This window comes from Oculina patagonica, chromosome 13 (assembly GCF_052425735.1).
Source record: "Oculina patagonica isolate OP01 chromosome 13, crgOcupat, whole genome shotgun sequence".
In the NCBI taxonomy this organism is placed as follows: domain Eukaryota; kingdom Metazoa; phylum Cnidaria; class Anthozoa; order Scleractinia; family Oculinidae; genus Oculina; species Oculina patagonica.
In genome coordinates this window covers 10979915-11004228 of record NC_135770.1, presented here as the reverse complement: position 1 = coordinate 11004228, position 24314 = coordinate 10979915, and the positions used below count along the sequence as shown (strand labels likewise).

Here is a 24314-nt window from a genome sequence, read left to right as displayed (position 1 = left end):
AGCCCCCCCCCCCCCCCGCCCTTTAAATAATGACCGGTCCCTAACGATAAAGTTTAATTTTTTTTGAAGGCGAGGATACATATTAAACAAAGTGCGGTACTATTCGGTATTATACAACTGAACTTCCTTACAGCTTTGACATTGATTTTTCTTGATTTTTCTTCACTGTCCAGTTCAAGCGTGCGAGGAGATATGCAAACTCCTTTCTCAAAATTCTATTTTAGGGCTCTGATCCATGGGGGGTGGGGGTGGGGGACACTGGCATGAAAGGAACAGGGATGCTCATCGGATAATTTGAATTAAACCCCTAATGGAGACCAATCTGGGCGTGGCCCAAACCTTTTTTTACCCCTAAAAGAGAACACTTTAAACTTGAGAAAGGGCCAACTGACAAAGAGACCATTTGTCATGCCTGATTGATCAAACCTTAAACACAGTATTTCAAGCATGTGCAATCCAAAACAAGACCTTGGCAGGTAAAAATACTGGCCTTTTACGGAACACTCTAAGTGAGACCAAAAATCCTTCATTTACACCCCTAAGCAATCATACCCTTCATATGGGATCTTCCCAGATGGGGTGGGGCTCTGATAACCTTGGCAAAGACGAGTAGCAGTAGAAAGTTCTTTGTGCTAACAGCACAAATTTGGTTGTAGACTGTCCACAGCCTCTCGATTTTTCAACGCAAAAAAAGCAAACGAGGTCTTCCGTTTTGCGCTGGCGTCCAGTTCTCTTGCCGTTCTCACCGCGCGCTCATCGATCGAAAAAACACGAAAAAATAGAGGGCTGTCATGACGAGCTTCAGTCGGGAAAAACGCAGCAGCCCGGGCGACGCACATTTTCATGGTAACCGGTGATCGTGGTGGCGGAACGGGGGCGGCGGGGGCGGGGGGTCAAGCTAAGATGGGGGGATGCCGTGCATTCCTGGGCTGCTTCAATGTTGCGCGGTTCTTCGGTTGCGGTCCTTCTTTCGCGCGGGGGTTTCGGGCGGCGTCTCGGGGTGGCTAACTCCTCATAGCTGTAGAAGTTGCAAACGTTGATTTAGGGCTGCCTCGGATATCGTTTTATTCTGGGTGCGTCGAGATTTTCACTTTACTGTCTGGGGTAGCAATACCTGATGGTAAAAGTTTAACAACTTGCGAGAAATTGCTTAAAAGCCTTTACTGTCTGGGGTGCCTGATGGTGTTAACTTGCGAGATATTTTTTCCTTTTTCTGGGGTGCAGTCCTGTGGTGTACCGGCGAGATCTGGCCTTACTGTCTGGGGTAGCAGATACCTGATGGTAGTTAATTCGAGAATATTGCTTTTGCCTTTATCTGGGTGCGTCTGTGGTCGGCGGAGCTTTTGGCTTTCTTCTGGGGTAGCATCTGTGGTGAAATTGCGGTTCTCTGGGTGTGGGGCTGTCTGGGTGCTCTGGGTCGTGAGACTTTTTGTCTGGGGCTCGTCTGTCTGGTGGATGTCGGTGTATTCGTCCTTTTTTTTTTCCGGAAAATGGGATTGTATTTGGTGTGAGCTGTAGCAGTGGAAAGCGTTCGAGCGATAATAGTCGCCCTTAGCCTTTTCTTGTGCTGAGGGGTATCTTCCGCCATAATTCCTTTTGCGGGGCCGGCGCACTTGTGGGCGCGTGCAGGCCGTGGCGCACATTGTCCGGAGATCCATGAGCTTTTCGGCTACGTCGAGTTATTTTCTTGTGTTTCCTCCCTCGCAGCTGTTTCGTCCACTTTGGGAGCTAATCTTTCCTGTTGGTCCTCTGTCAGCAAGAATTTTTGGGGCGCACAACTAATTAAAATCACTTTGGTTTGTTCTGCGGGTGCTAAATAACTTGATCGAGTCATGAGCTGGTGTGCTGGTGCACCTCACTCATTTCATATCGGTGCTGGTCAAAGATCGTCATGACAGTCTAATTTGGTTGAGCTGTGAGCCTCTTAATTAATCACAACAACTCTCTTGGTACCTTTGTAAGAGGCTTTGATAGTGAGGAATTGACAAGCTTTTGCCCGTCTATGTAACCTGCAATATAATCAGGCACTCCTTTTCCAGACAGAGGGGAGAGCAAGCAAAATCAAAATGGGGGAGATGGCATCCTATTAGACTGCAATGACTCTTTCCTTTCCTAGCGTGCAATGCAGAAACACAAAATTATGTGAATCGAGATCCAGCAGTGAGAGCCAAGCCCCCATTCTTTCCTCCATGGCCACTCCCCTCACTTGCACAATTATTGTGTGGTTCCAGAAAATAACCATGCCAACCCCACAGAAGGTTATTGGAAATTCTGATGGGGAAGGGTGCCTCTTAACTGGAATTACAGAGGGGGTGGGGGTGGGTTCTACCCAAAAGACTTCCCATGGGGGAGGAATGGATATTTACGTTTTTTGTTCTCATCCAAGATTTTTCTTTGGAGGAGGTGCACCGCGAAGGAATGGCGTGACTGATTTTTTTTTTTTGCAGAACACTAGTTGTATTAAAAAGCCACAAGTCATCTCAGGAGGAGGGGGGTGCACAACCCATGCACCCTCCCCCTAGATCACCCCTGCCACATAGGATTTCAGGAACACAAATAAACTGCTCATAGTCTAACATCCAGCCAAAATTTTTAATGGAACACATGAAGCTAAACTGGGCTCGCAAATAATTATGCCTTAATCAAGAGTCAGCAAGAGCATTGTATTTTGACTTTTTTCCGCACCCTGGTAAACTATTGCAATTAAAACAGCATTACTGCCAGTAGTAACAGGACTTAAAAGTAAGAATGATTTGACAATCTTTGTGGGCATACTAAACATGCAAAACATGTCTCCTGCAAGAAACATGAACAGTTACTGCACCTTTAGGGTTCTGTTACATTTTTCGCTGCTGTCAATCATCTACATGTGACCAAACCTCTCAAGAAACTAAACTTCACTTCAACAGGTTTAAAAGGTCATGTCTGTCGGCTGTGAATGGTAGATTTCAATCCATTTTGTTTGTTTCTGTTTTTCAAGGTTTGTTGGCTGTTGCCATAATTTATGATTGATAGCAGAAAAAAACAGAATTGTTAGTTGGGTATTTAACTTCAGAGTTCATGTGTAATTGAAAGGCGCATTAATCCTTGTTTAAACTAAACTTTACTCCTGTTAAAATAACTTTTGTTAGCTGAAATTAACTCTCAATATACACCTAAGGTATAATTTTGCATTACTCATGCCAACTCTGACAGCATTGAATATTTCCAAAATGAATGTTTCCATGCAAGTAGATGGTACATTTAACTAAACAAATCAAATGTAGCTAACTAATTAAGCCTTGAGAACATTTGGCACCTCTTGGGGGGGGGGGGGTCCCATATGAAAGGGACGGGGATGCTTGTTGTCTCACTTTGGGGTGTTTACTCTGCATTTTGGTCTCACATCAGCCATTGGTGTTCGTGACAGAATGCCTCACTCCTCGTCCTCGCACGCTTTCATTTCCTTTCTCCCCAGGCCCCATGCACTTACTTTTCACCTCTCCCTCAGCTTGTATGAAAAAAAAGGCCTGGTTGTCAAGACCAGGCATAAAAAATAGTAATTATTTATGTGTCAAAACAGGCTTGAGCCACACCCAGTTTGATCTCCCTAAGGTATTTAGTATGAGCATTCCCATCCCTTTCATATAGGAACCCCCCACCCAGGGAACACCTTTGTGCTGTTTTCCCACTGTTAATCTAACACTATAAAACCAAGAACCGTAAGTATTTGAGATGGCGAAGTTGATGTCAATGAATTGCATGTGCAGTTGTTGGTTCTTAGATTGGTTGTTTAGGTTTATAAAGCCAACAGAAAGATGACATTACAGTTGAATCTTGATAACTCAAACCTTCAAGGGAAATTGAAAAAGGTTCGAATTATCGGGAGTTGGAGTTACCGCGAGTAAAATTAGTAAGAAAATGACCAAAGGGGAATTAAAAAAGCTTCGAGTTAGAGGGAGGTTCAAGTTATTGAGGGTTACAAATATCGAGATTCAACTGTAAGTCAAAAAAGATCAACAAAAACGTTTTTACACCCACTTTCAGTGTAAAGTGCATAGCAGCTTTTATTGACATCCATCTTTCAACATGCTAAACAAACAAGATGGATTGAAATCTGCCAATCACAGCCCACTTGTATGAACTTCTGAACTTGTGGGTTCATTTACATGAAACCAATACCGGTATGCATCAGTTTGATTGGCTCATTTCAAACAGCACGTTGAAAGATAGATGTTAAGGAAGATAGCTATGAAGATAGCTATGCACGCAGCACTGCAAGCAAGTGTAAGTGTCAAGGCCAAGGTACCGGTAATATCCAAGGGTTGTCCAACACACCCAAACCTGAAATAATTCGTCAAGGTTGGTGATTAATTGACTCACTGCAAATCAGTTCATTAGCAAGAAGGTAACCAGGGAGGTTAGAAAATGTGGATGACTTGACTTGACTGGACTGACCCAATCTTCTTGAAGTTGACCCAGCTTTTTAGAGGTTGATTCACGGTGAGACAGCAAGAAAGCATGTGATATATTTCTTTTTTCACACAAATGTTTTTTTAAAGAAGGTTCTTGTTATTTTATTTGATGACATGAACCTTCCAAAACCTTAACAAAAAGGGGGCCAAAAGTGTGACCATTTTTACTCAATTCACATTTTTCATGCAGTCATTCTCCAATCAGAAGCCGACAACAACTTCCAGTTGACTTTTGAATGGATTAAATCTGAATGAAAGAATGTGAATTGTTAATAAGTAATAAACTTTTGGAAGGAAGGTTTGTAATATAAAGATAACATGAACCTTCCTCTTTTTCAAGCAAGTCCACGAGAAAGGAAATATAATTATCATTGCTGTACTGTATTGTTGTCTTGTGCGACCTGACCTTTGGTGAGTCGAAACAGCTGTATGTGCTTAGTGATGGTGTGACCCAGTTCAGGTGTATTGGACACCCTTGTAATAACTTAGCCTTCAATTTTAATCTTGCAATGGAAAATTTCAATGCAGGTAATCAAGTGGGTTGGTGGGTGCAATTTTATGGCTTTAACATGACTTGACATTTGTGATTAATATAAAATGTCTTTTGGGAGGTCTCTCTCCTTACAATCCTTGTATAGAACTCCAGCAAAGCTGTTTAAAACAACATATCTAATACTCCGCATCTGGAGTAGTCTACTTGTTAGTCCTTCGACTTGATTACACAATATCCTATGGTTGTCTTATTCCAGTTCTCTGCTGTCCTGTTTTTTTTCCACAGGCTTGCTGTCACTATATGACGTCAACAAGCTCCACTTCAAAGATGAGTCTTGACTGCGGTGGAATACTGTGTCTATGTAAAGGAAAACTACCAACAAACTTTACATGAAAAAGTTAGTGTATTAAAATACAACATTCTTGCCATGTAAGTAGGTCAAGTCTGCATCCGAGCCTAGTGGCCCATTAGGTTGATGCTTATCCCTGGTATTCAACAGCATGAAGTGACTAGGAGTACTAAATTTCTACCCCCCCCCCTAACCCTAACCCTAACCCCCCCCCCTGGTGTGATGCTAGTCCATCCATGACAGGGTTACCCCCAGCATTAAATTTGCCGGTACCCACTTAAACACCTGGGTGGAGAGAGGCACTGTGAGAGTTAAGTGTCTTTCCCAAAAACGCAACACAAACCCCCGGGTCAGTGCACTAAGCATTAGGCCACCGTGCCTACTTTCTGGCATGAAAGTAGGAGCAGTAAAACCAAGCAACACTGATGTTACAGTGACTAATAACCCATAAGCAAACAACTAAAAAAGATTTTGTGAAACAGCCTAGTGCAACATAGTAAATCACAAATATTCAAGAGAAAATCTAACAAAGGATACTTTGCATCAATGTTTCCTTTCTTGCCGTATGCCCACTCTGGCTCAATGGTCAGCTCTGCCTTCTCACCTTTTGACATGGTCATGAGTCCTTCATCCCACTAAACACAAGGTAAAGGTAAAGTCTGTGTCCGAGCCATGAGGCCCATACAGCCGGAGCTTATCCCGGTTTCCGTAGCATTAAGCGACTGGGAGTATTGCTACTCCCCCCTGGATGGGATGCTAGCCCATCGCAGGGTTACCCCCCAGCAGTACGTAAATTTGCCGGTACCCATTTATACACCTGGGTGGAGAGAGGCACTGTGAGAGTAAAGTGTCTTGCCCAAGAACACAATGCAGCGCCCCGGCCAGGCCTCGAACCCGAGCCGTTCGACTCGGAGGCGAGCGCGCTAACCATTAGGCCACCGCGCCTCCCACTAAACACAAGACACATTACTTCAGCTTGAGAAATAGGCCTGACATTGTATAGACTGAGGGACCTTTAATTCACAGTTCTAGTACACTATGACATTCCTCTTCAACCCTCCAAGTTTATTTTTTTCCTTAGTGGCCATTTGGCCACCGACTGCTCAGGTTTGGTCGCCAGTGAAAAATTTTAGTCCCTAAATTAAGCTTACACTTTCAATCCTTCTTCTCAATTTTAGTCGCCAGGCTGGCGACTTTGATTCCAATTTAGTCGCCAGCTCCAAAATTTTAGTCGCCATGGCGACTAAAATGGTCTTAACTTGGAGGGTTGCTCTTTCAAACCAATCTCTTCACAAAGTCCTCAATCCTTTCTGTTTCCTGTTGTTGACCAGATATGTGGCATGTGATGTTGGACAGTGACACTAGGTTTGAAAGTTGCACCTGGGGCCTGGCCAGGGTACAACAGAGACGCAAGTAGATGTAAGTTTTGAACTTGCATCCAGTCTGTTTGGCCAGGGCTTGCACGCACTTGCAAGTGCTGACTTGTGTTCACTTTGGTCAAGATCAAATTTGCACGCAAGTCAACACAAATATTTTACTGTTTGGCCACCAAACGCAAGCCAGCACAAGTCTTGCTGTTTAATTGAAGTGCTGAATTGCAGCGTGTGCAGTAGAACTGAAATGGCTTACTTTGACAAGGTGCTTGCACTTGCGAGTCCATTTGGCCACCAAACACAAGTCAGTGCAAGTCTTGTTGTTTAATTCAAGTACTGAATCAGCCGAGTGCAGCACGCACAGAAGCACTGAAATGGCTTTTTTGACAACTTACATGTACTTGCGAGTCCATTTGGCCAGCCAACGCAAGTCTGCACAAAAGTTCAACTGGCGATTACTTGTATTTACTTGTTTCGTCATTTAGCCAGGGCTTTAAGTTTAAGGCATAAGGGACGGACCATTATTTTCTTGGAGGGGGGGGGGGGAATGAAAAATTTTCCTCTGCAAACTTTTTTTTTTTTAGTTTATGCACCTCTGCAAACATTTTTTTGTTTTGTTTTTGTTATACCTATCGTGTTTGAAGACAATTTATTTTGTCTTTTTAGGCCCTGCAAACAATTTTTTTCAATATTTTTCATCCCCCCCCCCCTCCCTCCAAAAAAATAATGGTCAGTCCCTAAGATGACTTGCCTGGGCCTGTGCCCACTGGGCTAGTGAGCATGAAAAGGTACTTGCCTGGGTGGGTAAGTATACTTGTCTCTATAACTGAACAGTGCCATTTTTGAACTCTTGTGTAGACTGTAATTATTACTTTCAATAAAATGAGGGCAAGAAAGAATCAAAATACAACAAACTTACCCCTCGAATGACAAGTCCTTTTCCTACACGGACAACAAATGGCTTCCCTTCACCACTGCTTTTCTTTTTATTTCCCGCTAAAACACAGTGAACAAAACAGGCTTGATCAGAAGAACAAGTAGACTAGTACTCGATACAGATAAACAGATATGTACTCAATAAGGAGTGTGGGAAGTGCGGTGGCCTAATGGTTAGAGCGGTGACTCTAAGTCGACCCACCCGGATTCAAGCCCTTGCCAGCATGCTGTTTGTGTTCTTAGGTGCAATAAACTTTACTCTCACAGTGCCTCTCTCCACCCATGTGTATAAATGGGTACCAGCGAAGTAACCCTGTGATGGACTAGCATCCCATCCAGGAGAGAGTAGCAATACTCCTAGTCACTAATGCTACAGAAACTGGGATAAGCTCCGGCTGCATGGGCCACTTGGCTTGGACACAGACTTTACCTTTTTTTCACTCAATAAAGACACCTTATAAACTTATAATTTCACCAGCAAATTATGTTGCAACCTTGCATTCTAATTCCAGCCTTTCTTTATTTCCCACTCCACCTCCCCTGTTGAATCTTGACAACACCCCCTGCATCCCCCCACAAAAAAGTGAACAAATCATATTGAGAAAATACATGTAGGCACATTTTTCAGGTGTCTTTTAATTTAACATTCAGGTATTTTTTGTCCATCATTTTTTTTTTTCAAAATTAACAGAAGTTACACATACACTACAGTGACAGCAATGCTGCTTTGTAAGCATTTTAACTTCCTACTGTCAGTGATGTGTAACATTTGCAGACTGCAGACTTGCACTTGCATTTATTATTTTATTATACCTGCTCCAGAAATGTTGCTGTCAAAGACGACACCATTTTCCAGTTTGCCAGTGTAGAAACAAGACACTCTGTCACCTTTGGATGGAAATGTTGTCTTGTCCCCATGCTTCAAGATTTTCTTGGTAAATTTTGGCTCCTAAACAGATGAAATGCTAAATAAATCAAATTCATTTGTTAAAATATACACAGATACAAATTACCCTTCAGTATTTGGTCACAATACTGCTGACGATTACAGATTTTTTCCTTTATGTATTCATAAACATGGGTGCAGGTCTTGCTGCAGCTTTTGAGGTGACCTCACACTTAAAGATATCATCGAAAGCTTTTTACGGGCCTCACTATAAAGTCGCCAGCTTACGTAAACTTAGAAATCCTCGTTGGTGCGAAGCTAGACAGAGACAGCTGTTCAACTGAAATTGTCTGTGAAAACTGTGCTCCTCGAATCTCTCGAATTTTCTTGAACCCAAGCTTAATTAAACCGCATTTTATCCTCTCTCACATTCATTTCCTTCGTACATCTTCACTTTATCTTATGTCGAGAGCATTTACAGAGCAAGTGAAGGATTCGCAAGGATCATGTTTCCTGGATAATTGACATCTAAACACATTGGATTCCCTAATTAGATATCAACGCTGTCACACCCCCGACACACATAAAAAATGACGCGCTGCAGGCAAGAAAAGTCAGTTTTCCGCCTTACGACCTAACTACCGGAAAGGGGCTTCAATGAAATCTAAAAGTTTACCTAAGTATTTGTTTTCATGTGAACAGATTTAAGTCCTCTTTTAGCCGGCAAAATTAGCTGGCAGCCAGCCCTTTGTGACATCCTTGAATTAGTTGGGTACATCTGTTTAAATATCAAGGCTCTTTAGTTATCACTTTCTTAATTCTCGCAACCTTAACTCTATGATCATAATGTTTAATATTCTAGGGAGCAAATTGATGCAAATCAATCCTGGGTTCTCACCTCTTTCTTTGAATCCTTTGATTCTGAACTCTTCCTTTCCTTTTTCTTCTCACTGACATGCATGGCTGCTGTTTTCTCAGCGGCTTCTTTCAACTGATCTTCAAGGCAGGCATCACTTTCCTTGCGGAATGCCTGGAAGACAGAAAAAAAAAACACATAACAATTGCTAATTAATTGCTTTCTGATTGGGTCCATTGCATCCCTAATTTGTTTATGTATGAGACCAAAGGTGTAAGGGATAACTAAAGAACAATGGCTTAATATCCTAGCCAAGCACTGACACTGAAATCCAGGTGACTAAGGCTCCAAGCCTTTTCAGCACTTCAAGTTTCAATCTGGGAGCACAATTCTTTTCGTTCTGGGTTGCAACCTTGTATGCAAAATCGGGATCTATCATATTTGTTAAGATGTCATCATTTGAAATGGTCAGTGTGATCTCACCAGTTTTTCTTTCTACAATACTGATTGACTCTGGTTTCTAGACTGGCTGGGATAATTTTTACTTCATAACCTTCCATGCACTTTCAGGTCTGGTGCATGCTCTTTCAGCGGAACTAAAATGGTCCACTTTTTGAAGAAGTAAATTTAAAAAGTAATAAAAACAATCTTACCTTCATTTCAAACAGTTGTTTGTAACTGTCAATCAGATGATCTTTTTTGCTGGTCTTCGCAATATTATTAAGTTTCCCATTCAGCTTGTGCTCCTTGAGAAACTAACAAAGTAATGCAGTTTCCGCAACAATTAATTAATATTACATCAAATTGCTCTAGAACCTACTCCCCATTTGTTTAACACATTCTTCTGATCATTTTTACCACTGAAATGAATGCTGTCTCCATAAAATTGAAATAATCTTTCAAAAAGTTTCAATACTTTTGTGGCTACTCTAATTGCCTAGGTTATCAGATATTTTTCTAAAGAAAGCAACATACTTTAGCATAACCTTGATTGGGCGTCTTAAGTATTTTGCTCTTTTTTCAGTTTGTATTATTTTTGGAAAAAAAGATTTCAAATTTTCAGTTTAAAATCGGTTGATGTTTCACTTCAAGGATATACAAACATGACACATATATTCATTTAGTTTTCATAAGTCTCTACAAAGCTGCAAGGATAATTTCAGTCTGACCATGAGCTCCCAAGGGGGAGATGGGTGTGGCTCCCAAAGGAGAGAGGGGTGGGGGCAAATATTATTGGAACTGGTCCTCTCTTAATTCAAACAGTAATTTCTATATATCGTATTTACTTTTCAAGTATTTAGTTTTCACAGCTTCTATGGTGAGCTACTTCCATGCTGTTTTACATCGAAACAATAAAAAGGCGTTTATTTGTCTGCACCCGAATGGTTTACCCGCGCGTTTTCACCAGGGGTGTGGTATAGGGGGTCAAAACTGCTCTTTTTTTGACACAAAAATAAACTTAACAAGCGTGCAATTTACTGGAAGAAACGTGTCAATATTTTCCACGCGATATTAAGAAGAGGCACATGAAGAACAATAAGGGCATTAAGTCTTCCAAAAGGTTAAGAGTCTTTGTTTAAAGTGCTAAAAGTGCCCATTGTTTGCAGAAAAGAAAACAGCGCCACGTTGCAAAAAACAGGTCGAAGCTGGCTAAAACACGCCCTATAAACCTCATAACTTAGTGTTTTATACCTCAAATGATGCGTGGTCGTGCAAAAACTTGATAATGTCCTTCTTGGACACTTCTTCGCTATGCAGTTGTTCGTCGCTCCAAGTCTTCTCAACGTCCACTTCCGCCATCTTGTTTGTAACTTCGAAGCGAGGTTGGTTGAGGGAGATTGGGTCAGAGATGTCCATTCAATGTGTTTTGATTGTAAATTTCATCGGTTCAAGCGAGCAGTTCGCTGTCTGTTAGTTAGTTTTCAGTGAATTAGTAGGCCTTAAATTCTTCTTAATGCAATCTACAACGAGTCCCGAATGTATACCCACGCTAGAGTTCCCAGAAATCCCAAACAAAGACGAATTAGTGGTAAGTAAGGGTTAACTAAGTAAAACTTGTTTATCTGTCAATCTATTAGCTTACAAACAATCGATTGGTATTGGTTGCCGATGGTTAATTGATGAATCAGATTTCTTTGTTTCTCTGATTATTGCTGTTACTGCTGTTGTTGTTGATGGTGTTTTTGATATACACTGTCAATCACTTGACAATAAAACTTGTCAGTCAATCCAATCTATCAACTAAAATCTGGTCATGTGGGTATTATTTGTGAATAAGTCCCTCTGCATGTACCCCCCCCCCCCGAAAAAATCCCATTAAAAAGCTTCCCCCCATTTTTAAAAAGCTGTGAGCAGTCACTCTTTTGCTATAAAAATCTGTGGGGAGAATGTGAAAATAGCCAAGGGATGGGGGGGGGGGGGGGTTACTCCCTCAAAATACCTATAATTTATGGGTATGTGCCATAAAATGAGGTCATTAATTGGGCTCACAATCTAGAACGGGGTATGATATTTTGAACACATGAAATTCACAATTTATCAGCAGCCAAAATGGGGTATTATTAATTTGAACTGTTTCTAGAATGGGGTATCATTGATTTTGGATGCAAATTCTTTCTAAAATGGGGGTGCTACTACCCACCCAAGACATACCTGAGTACCCCCCCCCCCCAAACGTTAAAAAAAGCATAGCATTCCGCGGGAAGTGCAGGTGTTAGTCTGAGCGAGTAGCGCAGGTGTCAGTCCAAGCTAAAGTGAGTAGTGCATTCATCACTCTTTTCACTCAGACTGACGCCCGTGCTTTTGGTAGCCCGTGGCTTCACCATTTGCCACTTGAATGCTGCACTTGCTATTTTCATGTTTGACGTCCCATGGATTTTAGGGCAAAAGTGGGACCACTCGCATTCTACTCTCCTCCCATCAAACTTTTTTCCATGTAAACTTACAATGTCCTCACAAAACATGTCCTTCAAAATTATAGAAATAAGCAGAGAATAAGTTTGCAAGTATATCAGTATTGCCCTAACCCAAAACCTTTTATCAGATAGACTACCGGTATTTTAAAAATAATATATCATCATCTCCCCCAGGTGTAAGCCCATCCAAAAGTCCCGAGCATATAAAGGCATATAAACCCTGGCCAGCCTTGTAACTGCATTATATGGCATCTCTCAAACAGTATCTGCAGTGCAATAGGCCATTTCCGAGTTACCCTTTGCCTCTGTTTCAAAACGAGTCTACGTGCGAAACCATTCATGTGAAAATGAGTTTCACCTACATATCCATTTTCATGCAAATCAAACTCATTTTCATTTGAATGGTTTCGCACGTAGACTCGTTTTAAAACAGAGGCAAAGGGTAACTCGGAAATGGCCTATTTGTCAATTGTATAGACTGCTTCCTGCATGCTTGATACAGTTGCTTGTTGTTTTCCTTGTTTTGTTTCCCCCCTCTGTCCTTAGCGGAAGACACATGCTCTCTTTCACCAGGTCCTGATTGTTCGAAAGCCGATTAACAATAACGCAGGATTAAAAGTTGATCGAAGGTTCAATTTCTCTGTTATAAAAGTATTTTTATTGCTTATATGTTTTGTGGTGTTTGATATTAGTCAACGCCAAAACTTGAAGACGGCTAATATAAAAAACTGAAATCAAAATTCACAGTTATCCTGGATTGGTGCTTTGGACAACAGTACTTGGCCCAGAAATACTGTATAAAATGCAGAGTATAATTATCAGTAAGGGCTTGGGCAGTTTATTGAAAAAAATATACCACTATATAGATCTGAGTATTTTATTACAAAATGTTTTTACACAGGACTGGACGTACTCCAAGAGACGAGAAATGCAGGTAGTTTGTGTTTTTGTTTTATGGTCATGGAGAAACCTGGCTATTAATTTCTTGAGAGTAAGGATTAATTAAAATTTTTCTTTTCATTTTCTTTCAAGGAAATTGTACCAGGGGTCTATCTTGGACCATACTCAGCAGCAATGAATAGTAAAGTAAGAAAGTAATAATTTGTTTATAAATTATTTTGATTTCTATTTTTCATTTTGATTACATTTTCTAAGTTCCACTGGTAGACATTCATTTTGATTAAATGGTAATTTTTACCCCCGGGGGGGGGGGGGGGGAGGGTTGGAAATACCACTACAAAAATGACAAAGATGTTCCAAAAATACCCAATTTTGCCTTCACTACACAATCAAACACACAACACCGCTATAAGGCATGGGCGTGTTGGTCAGCCAAGCCCAAGATAAGCATTTATTTAATAAGATACAGTCCTGAGTCATAATTAGAAGATATAACTGTTAGCTTACATGCACCACAGCCGGACACGTAAACCCTAAAAAAACCATTATGGGAAAAAATAATAACCATGTACACCCAACCAATGCTATGGCGCCACCTTTGGGGTTTTAAAGGGACTATGTCACGGCTAAGTTAATCTTATGTTATTAAATTTTGCCAAATATTCGCTATGAAACTAAATGTTTGCAAATAAATTAATTCTTTGATACTAAATGACAAAACCATAGCTTCCTTGCAGCTAAATGTGTCTCCCGGGCGTCATAAATTAAAGTTACAAGCAGACAAGATTAACTTTGAAAACTGTTCCGCCGGACCATATTTCAAAAGCCCACATCGCAATCCGTTTCAATCTTCGACACTTTTGGCCATCCGTACCTTCTTTTGCATTTGGTGTGTTATTTAAGTATCCCTTCACTGTTTTAAGAGGTTATTATATACATTTAAACGAATTTGATGGTCATTTCCTATGCCTAAGTTTGGCTAAAATCCGTGACACAGTCCCTTTAAGGTTTACAACAATTTTACAAAAGAAACAAAGTAACAAATAAATAAACAGATGAAATAATCTAAACAATGTTGTGTGAAGCCGAGGAAGGCTGACGGTAGAATGTCACAACTTCCTCAACGGACACTTTTCAAACCGTCTAACCATGAGGCCTCACGCACTATCCTCGCCGCAGTTTTCTGATACATGTCGGCAAAATATTTATTTATGTTAATCAGGACCAACACAAATTACATTTATTTTTAAAAGGTACCAGAATCTTAGTAAGTGGGCGTGGCCTAGATTTATTTTCACCCCTAGGAGGTACCAATTGTAAAATAACAAATTAACTGGCATTGTCAAGTTGATGACTGGATGGCTGTTGTCAAATTAACAATTCATAATAAAAGTTATGTGCACAACAAAATTTAATGCATTCCCCTTCCCATTACTTTTTAAAATCAATAATTTTAGAGGCCCCTAATAGGTAGCGTGACGAGTCTAGCAGCTGTCATTATAGGTTTTTACTTTTAGCACCCCAAGTGGTACCAATCCACAAATTTTAACCCCTAAAAGGTATGACGTGCACCCCCGCCTTTTAACTAGGGGAGTGGCGCCCAGGATTTATATCTACAATTTTGTTATTGCTCGCATACATGTATATGTTGTGGTTTAATTTTTTCTTTGGTTTAAAATTTTTCAAACCAGTTTGATTTTTATTTCCCTTTGTTTCAGATTATGATAATAAACATAAGACAATGAAAAAAAAAAATCAAACTGGTTTGAAAAATTTTAAACCAAGTGTAAAATTCAACCACAACATATATTAAGACATCACATACCATTTTTGTGTTTTAATTCACAGCTAGATGTTTTAAGGCAAGTTGGAATATCTCACATTGTCTGTATAAGACAAAACATTGAAGCCAACTTTGTCCGTCCTAACTTCCCTCAGCACTTTAAGTAAGTGAGGTTTCTCAAAAAAGCCGTTAAACTTTAGTTGCCTGCTTCTTGTTTTTGTGTTAAAGAAAATCAATCATTCAATGTTTTTTTTACAGCTATTTGGTATTAGATGTAGCAGATACACCTACAGAAAATATAATCACACATTTTTCTAAGGTATGTGGAAATATATTTTTTGTTATTAGTGGTCCTTATACAGTTGAATCCCGATAACTCGAACCTCCCCCTGACTCTAACCTTTTTTAATTCCCCTTTAGGTCATTTTCTTACTAATTTTACCCTCGATAACTTGCACTCTCGATAATTCAAACCTTTTACAATTTCCCTTGAAGGTTCAAGTTATCCGGATTCGACTGTAATAACATTCACACTAAAAAATCTTCAGTAATGAACATTTTACATGAAGATCTTTTAACTAATTAATACACAATTTCTTTTTTATCAGGTGAAAACCTTTGTTGACAGCTGTTTAAGTAGTGGAGGTCAGTCAGAAGTTTAATAAAACATATATAACCAATCACTTTATTCCATTGATAGTGTTTTAACTTGAGACTGTTGATCATGGCCCTTTCTTGGCATAATTTGATTTGATTTAAAAATGACTCTAAAGGCATGTGTAGGAGCAGTAAATTACGGTACCTAGACGTAAGTATAAGATAAGTTAAATTTATCAATGCTCAAAAATAGCTTTAATTTACAATGTGTTGGACCAGGGCTAGAATCTCACTTCACCTTACCTTACACCTTGCCTGACCTCACTTCACACTATGTCACTTATCTCACCCCATCTTTTCTCTCCTGAGCTGGCCTTATCACCTCACGTCAGCCCACCTCATTCCACCTCACCCTTGCACCCTGTCGCATCTCACCTCACTTCACCTTACTTTATTTGCCCTCCCCACCCATGGCCACCTTAGCTGACGTCACTTCACCCTACCTCACCCCATCCCACTTCATCTCACTTATCATTTTACCTCGTCTCACCTTAGGTAATTGTCCTTATACCTCAGCCCACTTCACCTTGAGCACCACACCTTAATCAGCCTCAACTTACCTCAAATCACATCACCTCATCCCAGTCAACCCCGCTTTATCTCATCCCACCCCATCTCCCCTCCCCTCTGCCCCCATGTACTCAACTCTTCTCATCTCATAGTATCTCAGGCAACATAACAGTCAGAGCTCCTAAGCTATTTGTATCTTAAGAAACATAACTTGCAAAATACTGCTCAAACAGAAAGCAATAATTGAAACTTGCAGTTGTTATGGACACAATGTTTGATATACTTTATTAGGAAAAGTACTTGTACATGGAAATGCTGGAATCTCTAGAAGGTTGGTTGGTTCTAATTTCATGAAGCGTTGACTGTGTGGTGTCTTTATAGTTTCTTGCTTTAAAAGAAGGCTTTCTTTACTCCCAATGGATTACACTAAAACTTTATATTAATTTTTGCTGTGTTTTTTTTTCTTAGTGCTGCTTTAATGATTGCTTTTATAATGGAAACATATGGATTAACATATAGGTAAACTTCTTTCTAAACTTTTGTTTATGGATTATAGTTTTCGTACATTATACCGGTATATGTTACATAGTTTAACATGAATTTCAGAATTTTAAACTACTTCTGATCAACGATTTTTAATTTGTCGTCTTTGTTCCAGATGAATTCATTGAACGGTAACCATGAGGAATACAAACCAAAATAGTTCTAAATCACTTTGACCTGAACTTCATGTTAAACTACAACATAATTTATATGTCAGACCATCCAATGTTTGTTATTTTCTTTATTACAGGGAAGCATTTCATTATGTACAACAGAGAAGATTTTGTATTAACCCAAATGAGGGTTTTGTTCAACAACTTATGGTAGGCACTCTTTTAGCCTGAGAAAGCTGATTTCACTTGTTTTTTTTTTTTATATACAAATGAGCCGTGTAATCTTTTCTGTATCTTTTGTCACATACAGGAGTATGAACCAATATATTTAGCAAATTATCAAGCAAGAACGTCAGGAGAAAGATTAAATCAAGGTAAGGGAAGTTACTTTGCCAGTATGATAGCTAAATCCCAGCACTTTCAGTGTACCGAGATGCTTTAGACTTTGAATTATGTTATCCTTCCCAGAAGAACGTTAAGCAACACTGGAAATAATGGCTTTCATTTCAGCTGATTCCAGGCTGTTTTTCTTTTTCTTTGCAAATTATTTTTCAATGTGCTCCACCACATTTTCTTCAATTGTGGACCTCTTTTTTCCAGCCCCCATTTCAGCTTTTAACCAGCCCAGAGCCAGTACTCTGGCAAAGCATTCATACATGCTAATATTAGTTTATGCGTCCTCGTTTTGGTGTACTGGGAGAGCCTCATTAGTTAAGTTATTCCTTAATCTTGTTGTCGGGAAGTAACATCAATCATGGTCAATACATGCTATATATAGCTGTCTATCAAAACACTTTTGCAATTTTGACTTTAAATTAAACTAATTTATCAAACACAAGTGAAATTGTTTCATAAGATTTCCAAACACTGACTGAAAATGGAGTTGGAAATTCAATTGACAAACTTCTAGGTGTTTGGAAAAAGGATGAAACACTCTCTCAAGACAGTGTTTAAATTATTCTTCTCAGTCAAAACTAAAACTAAGGAGTACAGAGAAATAAAATCATAAAAGTCTATGCCTATTATTAATCAGATGGCAAACCTACCTCCCACACAATTATGATTTCCTTATTTATTTAATAATTGTTTTTCAACTTAAAAGGTGATGGTCGCATGAATTGTTGATGAGATTGAGAAATTGTTATTAATAATATTATACTGTCAGATGTTCTTAATTTATGGGTTGATGCTCAAAACCATTTCCTAGCTTAAGAATTGTTATTCCTTTTGCTGGTCAGCAGGGGGAGTGAAGCGAGCTCATGACGATGAATCAAAGGATGACATGATGGACACCTGAATCTTGATACCAAGATAACAGAGTTCTTTCTCTTAGTACCAGGTAATTATATGTGACATCTTTAGTGGAATAGGGGTACCGACAAATGCTAAACAAGGCACGTAACTGAGACGGTTGACACAGAATGCCAAATAAAAAAGGGTATTAAGCACATTGGGGTATTATAAAGTACCATATAATTATAAATAATTAGAAATATGCTGTCCCTTGAATGGTTTTCTTTGAATTGCCTACCCGTAATTGTGTTGAATGTGAAAGAAACAGGTCTGAAAGCTCAAAGTTGATTTAACAGTCTGTACCATTCTGTTTCTAAGTTAAATTTTGAGTAGCTCACTCAAAATGTGACCCAATGTAAAGAAGTACTTCTTTAAAAAAATTAATTTCTTTTTTGGTTTCAGTCAGTTGACAGATGTACAGAATCAGATCAGTGTCATGTTTGACTTAACAGCAGATCAGAAATAATTGCAATGCTCTCAAGAACTGCTCTGTGAAAAGAACATGCAATAGATTAATGACAGTTTTACTCCATTGCAGTAATAATTGCAAGTTATTTAAAAATTATTTACCTAAATGGGGTTGAGGGTAGCTCAAAATAATTTAAGCAATCTCATACACAACAACTTACAGCCTTTCCTTTCCTTGCATAATTCCTGGTTTTGAGCCCTTGTTGTAAGTTTTTAAGGCTCTTAGATTTTATGGAAAATTTGATTATAATAAAGAGTCTGATATGCCTATCTATATTCACAGAACAAATGCTGGAAAAAATCAGATTACATCAGAAACGTAAAATGGGCTCAAACCCAGGATTAAAAATTTGATAGAGGGTTCAATTTCTTTTGTATAAAAGTGTTTTATTGCCTATATTTTGTGGCGTTTGAGATTTGTTGACAGCAAAACTGGAGGACTAAAAATATAAACAGAAAACCTCACTGAAACGTTAAAAACCTGAAATCAAAATTCACTCTAATCCTGGATTAGCTTAATCGTGCTTTGAACAACCTGGCCCCTGATGCCAGCAAGTCATAGATTCTCCCTGCTGGTCACCATTCATTTCTTATAGCACTAGTTGGGAAAATTTAAACTCTTTATAGCCTGATGTCATCTCTTTCCATTTTTCATTTCCTACAGTACTAAGTTGGAAATCAATCCAATTTTCTATTGATGATCAGTTTCTTATTCTCATTTATTATATGGCTACCATTGTACACGTGCTCTGATTGGCTGCTGAGCGGGCATTATTTTCTTGTAATGACCGCGTATTATGAAAAATTTTTCTCGGCTCGACGGTTTTTTGAGTTGTGAGTAAAAGCTACTTGTGAGGGGCAAAAACAACAAAAAATGCCGACAAAATATAATTATATTTTCAATAACTGAAAGAAAAATATAAGCATACCGATACTTCTTTAGTATGAGCGACGAAGAGAGCCACAGAGAGCGAGTTTTACCTCCAGTGTTTTTTCCCTTGATTATACTCTTTTTTTAATAGTGCTTAAAGGCCATATAATAAATAACTTATTAACCTCATCTGTTCGGTCATTACAGGGGAATCTCAGACCTCGACCTTGATGTATTGACCTCGCTGTCGCTCGGTCAATACATCAAGGCCTCGGTCTGAGATTCCCCTGTAATGACCTCACTCTCGGTTAATAAGTAGTATATAATGCTTGCTTGCTTGCCTTTGTATTTATATTTTGAGGAGAAATTTGTAAATGATCACTGGGCACTAGGGCTATAAGAAGCAAATTTAAAGGTTGTTACATAACTTCTCATAAAGACTGCGAGCAGTACTCACTTTTCCTCAGATGCTTCGGGTTTGTGAGAATTTAGCCTGGGCAGGCGAAGCAGTTGGAGGGAGAAGGAGAATTTTTGTACACATGTGCTCATATTCCCCTTCTCCCTTCCCTTTCTACACATGCCAAAGGTTAGTGAAAATTCAATGACTGCAAAACCTGGCTTTGCCATTCTCCTTGTGATTTTCTTCAAACTTACAAAGTGTCTTGCTCCAGACAAAAATTTAAACAAATAAAAAAGCTGCTTGTAGCTTTCTGCTACATGTTGGTACAGGAAGTCTTGAAAAGGAACATATTTATATTTCTGATGTATATAAGAGCTTGTTCTTGTTCTGGGGGAAACCCAAATGAAAGGGACAGGGATAATTGCTTGTTGGAAAATTGAAAATTAATTAAACTCTTAAGAAGACCAATCTGGGTGTGGCTCAACCTTTTTTTGACCCCTAAAAGATACCATTTTTCATGCTTGATTGATCTAGACTGCCAATACAGTATGGCAGATTTTCTTTTATTTCATGCAGACCTTGACAACTAAAACTACTGGACAGGTATTCAGTCCTGAATGCAATAAGTGAGGCCAAAATCAGTACTTAACACCCCTAAGTCAGATGGCAAGCCTCCCTGGCCCTTTCACATCGGAGTCCCCCACCCCTGGTTCTTGTATATAAAGCTGTAAACTAGGGTGCTGCTAGTCTCACCTTCCTATTATTAATAGTGCCTGTGTGTTTGTTTCCTTTGCATAAACCAATGCAAGTTATTTGAGCAAGCACTTTTGGATTTTGTTTTGTGTCACTGTTAACAGAAATGTGTTGTTTTATGCAAGGAACCCCCAATCAAACAGTTTTATAATAATATAGTAGGTAAGAGTTATATGTGAGAAAAAAATATGTAATTAATATTACAGTGGGTATGTTTATTATGACTGTAAATATTGTTTCTTAACAAGTATAATTTGGTAATTAAAAACTGTTTTGTTCTACGTAAATTGGTTTACATTAGTTTTGATGAGAAGTTGATATATACAGATTGGATAATTTTCCCTCATTCTGTCATCACTTATCCTGGGTAATAACAATATTAATAGCAGCCTTGGTTCCAGGGCCTGCTCTCTCGCCTAACAGAGCGGAAATGAAAAAGGCTTGGAACCCACTGGGGGACGGTCGAACTGGTTGTGGGGACATAACTTTGACTGCCGTAATTTTCCTTAAGAAGCCCCCTCCCCCTCACCGAAAAAACCCTGCCCTTCAGAAAATGACCCCCCCCCCCCCCCCACAGTTTCTTCACGTATGAAGCTTATCGTTAGAAACCAAAAAGAAAATGAATAAACGGAATGTAAGTACTGATGCCTGTTTCACTACCAAATCTTTACAATTTGCCGTTGGCAACCCTGCTGTAAGTCTGGGTGCCCTGTGAACACGCGCTGGTTTTGACAAAACAAACGTCACCCTTTGCGCAGGTTTGCGGGCTCAATTTTTACCTTGCTCGAGATCAGACATCTCCGATATCAGAAGAAAATGTTCCATACTAATCTTAGTAGACCTAGATCATCAGGATGGAATTTTGAACAAGATGTCAAATTAAGTGCGCGTGGGATGTTGGGACCGGCGCTGGGACGGGCCAATGAACAGTTGGAATTCTGGCAGCCTTCCCGTGATCCACTGGGGCCTAACTTAAAGGGGCAGTATCACCAGCTTTTAGCGCTACCTGAATATCTAATGAAGGTAAAAAAACACTATATACTCTAATTGGAATTAATTGGAAATCCACTATTAAAGTTGCCTGGCGTTGCTAAAATGTAGTGTACTGGACATGAAATTTTTAAACAGTAGTGGTGGTCACGGACTGTTAGGAACGTAGTGGCCTAAAACTTGAAAACGTCGGCCCGACGTTTTCAAGTTTGAAAGTTTTAATTGAACAAAATCACATAAAAACCATCGATTGCGGTTCATTTACATCTTGGACAATAAACTTATGCCTTTCTTTTGTTGTTCAAAGGCCATTCTGTTAAATAGTGAGTGCACCTTATAATTCTAGCACAGTTCAAAATACTCAGAAGATTTCTCATGATACTGTCCCGATAATGCTAAAAATAGTAACTGGAAAATCCTTAAAACTCGAGCGCAGTAAATCTTACTTTATTCGGCACAAAGCAAGTACTATTGCTTAACTTATAATTGCAACCAACCCTGTGACAGTGTAACTTTACACTTTCATCAGTAACAGCTGATACACTTGTCGTCAAAAAAGGCCAAAGTCATTCATAATAATAAAGATAGGTGGAAAACTGCAAACTAGTTCGATACAGCTCTGATCAAATCAGGCCATTTTGTCCTTTTCAATGCTAATAAACCTCTCTTGCGGCGGCGGCAATGCTTTCCTTTCGGCTTCCACCAGAAGCTTTCCCTCTTCAGTGAGACGGGACACCACCGAATTCATATTCACGTCTTTGGGCAGTACGAAGTGACGGTTGAATTGGCGAGAAGTGAAATGCCCCTCTGTCTCAGACTCGTGTTTTGCGCTGACCGATAATTCGTTTCCAACTACTTTAACTTTGATCTCTTCTGGCGCGAAATTCGTCACGTCTAGCAAAACGCTGAATTTCTTGTCATCAATTCTGGCCACTTCTCCAGCGCGCGTCTCAAATCCTCCCAGCGGGAAGTCGTTTTCGGTCTTAACCACTCTCCTTGTAGCTTCAATGGATAGATAACCATCTTGAGAAATTGTTGACGTTATGCTAGCGGGATCTGCATCTTGCGGAACGGGATAAGTTCGCTGGAATTCATTTCGTTCAAAACCAAAGTTCCCATCGGAATAGTGCTTCGCCTTCACGAGCAAGATGTTTCCCTCGACTCGAAGGCTAACCTCGTCTGGGCGATAATTTCGTACATCTATGGTAGCTATGTGAATTTTTTCATCGGAACCTGAGCGTTGACGCTGCATTTTGTTGCGTGTAATAACTTCTGTGACTGCACTTCTATAACCGAGCTTTTTAATCCCTTCATTTATAACGAAAGGTAATATCAGAAAAGTTTGCATGGGGTGAAAATTGAGTGATAGAACAAACGAAATCTCGGAACTAAAAAACTATCTTAAAAATATTGGTTTTGGGTGCCCAGTATCGATATAATTTATAAACACATTAGCTTAAAAATCGTGTAGTGTGGGAACGTGGTAAAGTCTAGATTTTTTTCGCGAATTTTCGTGGCACGACAGCGGACAAACACGATACCTAAACACCTTTTTAGTTTCGGACCGATCCCAAAATAATTCCACGAGAAAACAAGGAAAAGTAAATGAGGTTTCCTTAATTTTTTATGGTTACAATAAATGGCGAACTTTAAATAAATCTTTTCATAGCAGAAAGTGTGTTCTTTAAAGGCGGGACTTCTATATCAATCAAGGTTTCGTGATACAAGTGATAAATATCAATCCGTGCGGTTTCACAAAGTTTCTTCTGTTGGAACGGGAGTTATGATCGGGAAGTCAGTATTCACTCAACAACAAAAGTGATGTCCTACCCTTTAAAGCCTGAAACTTCTTTATAATCGACAGGCTTTGGATTTTCTGCTAAAATTTAATTTAAAAGATGCGAGGATCTCTATCTGTTTGAACGTGAATGAGACGATGTTCAGTTTTTCGTTGAGAAGACGTTTTCTGTGTGAGACTGGAAAAAGGCATGAATTTAGACAGATAGCAAGCAATATATTGGACTCACAAAGTTGGAAAACTATATAGAACTAGGATTATTCGAGAACCATATATTTGAATAAACTTTTGTCTCGATATTAGTCGTATATTAATTGTGTCTGTACTGAGGGGGAAAAAGGTGGCAAAAAAAAAGTGTTTTCGGTTCGTGAGTCATGATTATGTTTTAGGCCGTGATATGAGAAATGACTGTTATTGTTTCCCTCGCGTTCTAAATAATTATGCAATAATTATCATCTTATTTTCCGCCAGAAACATGCGCTTTGACAAAATGTTACAAGGCATTGAACAAAAAAAAATAATTGCTTCATTTTTATTGGCATTCAAGGAGAAACTTTTGTGTTCTTCCGTGAACGACAAACATTTGGGCAATCTATATATTTTCAAACCATGCAAGTCTTCCAATTAAAACCTGTAGCCTAGTACCATGTATTGGAAGGACTTTCTCTCCAAAAAGGGTCATTCCACAACCAAAGGTAGGTCCTTTGCCGACCCTGTCACGTGACCCTTTCAATCCACTGGGCAGTCTGCAGTTTTGGTGAGTGAGTGCTGACTCGTCCCCAGTCGTCTGAGTCGACTGCTGAACACGGAGGGAATCATGGGAAGGAAAAGAAGAAGCGAAGGAGACGACTGGCAGATCGTGAGTCGAAAAGTGTGTTGAAAAGTCGAAAAGTGTGCACTGGCCGTTTTTCGGATATATTTTTAGCTAGATACATTGAGGGTCCCTAATTGTCGTACCAGGCGAAATTTCAGA

The 24314-nt window shown here is 39.5% G+C and overlaps 3 protein-coding genes across 5 annotated transcripts; 1 reads left to right on the top strand and 2 right to left on the bottom strand.

The window, feature by feature from the left end:
- Positions 1-2578: 2578 nt before the first annotated feature.
- On the bottom strand, positions 2579-11185 carry LOC144636166 (peptidyl-prolyl cis-trans isomerase FKBP3-like). Its single transcript, XM_078495326.1, has 7 exons — positions 11040-11185; positions 10001-10102; positions 9390-9521; positions 8419-8554; positions 7589-7665; positions 5834-5931; positions 2579-5298 (listed from the first exon to the last, which is right to left on the bottom strand). The coding sequence occupies exons 1-7, from the start codon at positions 11145-11147 to the stop codon at positions 5244-5246; spliced, it is 708 nt and encodes a 235-aa protein (XP_078351452.1). The 5' UTR covers positions 11148-11185; the 3' UTR covers positions 2579-5243.
- LOC144636174 (serine/threonine/tyrosine-interacting protein B-like) lies at positions 11181-20893 on the top strand. 3 transcript variants are annotated; one of them, XM_078495338.1, is made up of 12 exons: positions 11181-11376; positions 13164-13196; positions 13295-13348; positions 15011-15108; positions 15204-15264; positions 15554-15590; positions 16404-16443; positions 16581-16631; positions 16906-16978; positions 17079-17142; positions 18010-18107; positions 18464-20893. In XM_078495338.1, exons 1-11 carry the CDS (start codon positions 11302-11304, stop codon positions 18063-18065), a joined length of 642 nt encoding a protein of 213 aa, XP_078351464.1. In that variant the 5' UTR covers positions 11181-11301; the 3' UTR covers positions 18066-18107; positions 18464-20893. The 3 variants fall into 3 exon arrangements, with proteins under 3 accessions (XP_078351464.1, XP_078351465.1, XP_078351463.1); XM_078495337.1 differs by having other exon boundaries at positions 11182-11376; positions 18007-18107; positions 18464-20891; XM_078495339.1 differs by lacking the exon at positions 18464-20893 and having other exon boundaries at positions 18010-18190.
- Positions 20894-21700: 807 nt separating this feature from the next.
- On the bottom strand, positions 21701-22841 carry LOC144635265 (protein lethal(2)essential for life-like). Its single transcript, XM_078494369.1, has one exon. The coding sequence runs from the start codon at positions 22793-22795 to the stop codon at positions 22172-22174; it is 624 nt and encodes a 207-aa protein (XP_078350495.1). The 5' UTR covers positions 22796-22841; the 3' UTR covers positions 21701-22171.
- Positions 22842-24314: the final 1473 nt, after the last annotated feature.

What these genes read in the sequence shown, in the direction of transcription:
- LOC144636174 (XM_078495337.1), top strand. Translation starts at nt 11,302, where the DNA reads ATGCAATCTACAACGAGTCCCGAATGTATACCCACGCTAGAGTTCCCA. An exon ending in CAAACAAAGACGAATTAGTG is followed by an intron (nt 11,377 to 13,163) that starts GTAAGTAAGGGT and finishes GTTTTTACACAG; the next exon opens with GACTGGACGTACTCCAAGAG. An exon ending in ACATATGGATTAACATATAG is followed by an intron (nt 16,632 to 16,905) that starts GTAAACTTCTTT and finishes TCTTTATTACAG; the next exon opens with GGAAGCATTTCATTATGTAC.
- LOC144636166 (XM_078495326.1), bottom strand. Translation starts at nt 11,147, where the DNA reads ATGGCGGAAGTGGACGTTGAGAAGACTTGGAGCGACGAACAACTGCAT. An exon ending in ACGACCACGCATCATTTGAG is followed by an intron (nt 10,103 to 11,039) that starts GTATAAAACACT and finishes TTACTTTGTTAG; the next exon opens with TTTCTCAAGGAGCACAAGCT. An exon ending in CAGCAACATTTCTGGAGCAG is followed by an intron (nt 7,666 to 8,418) that starts GTATAATAAAAT and finishes ACTGTGTTTTAG; the next exon opens with CGGGAAATAAAAAGAAAAGC.
- LOC144635265 (XM_078494369.1), bottom strand. Translation starts at nt 22,795, where the DNA reads ATGCAGCGTCAACGCTCAGGTTCCGATGAAAAAATTCACATAGCTACC.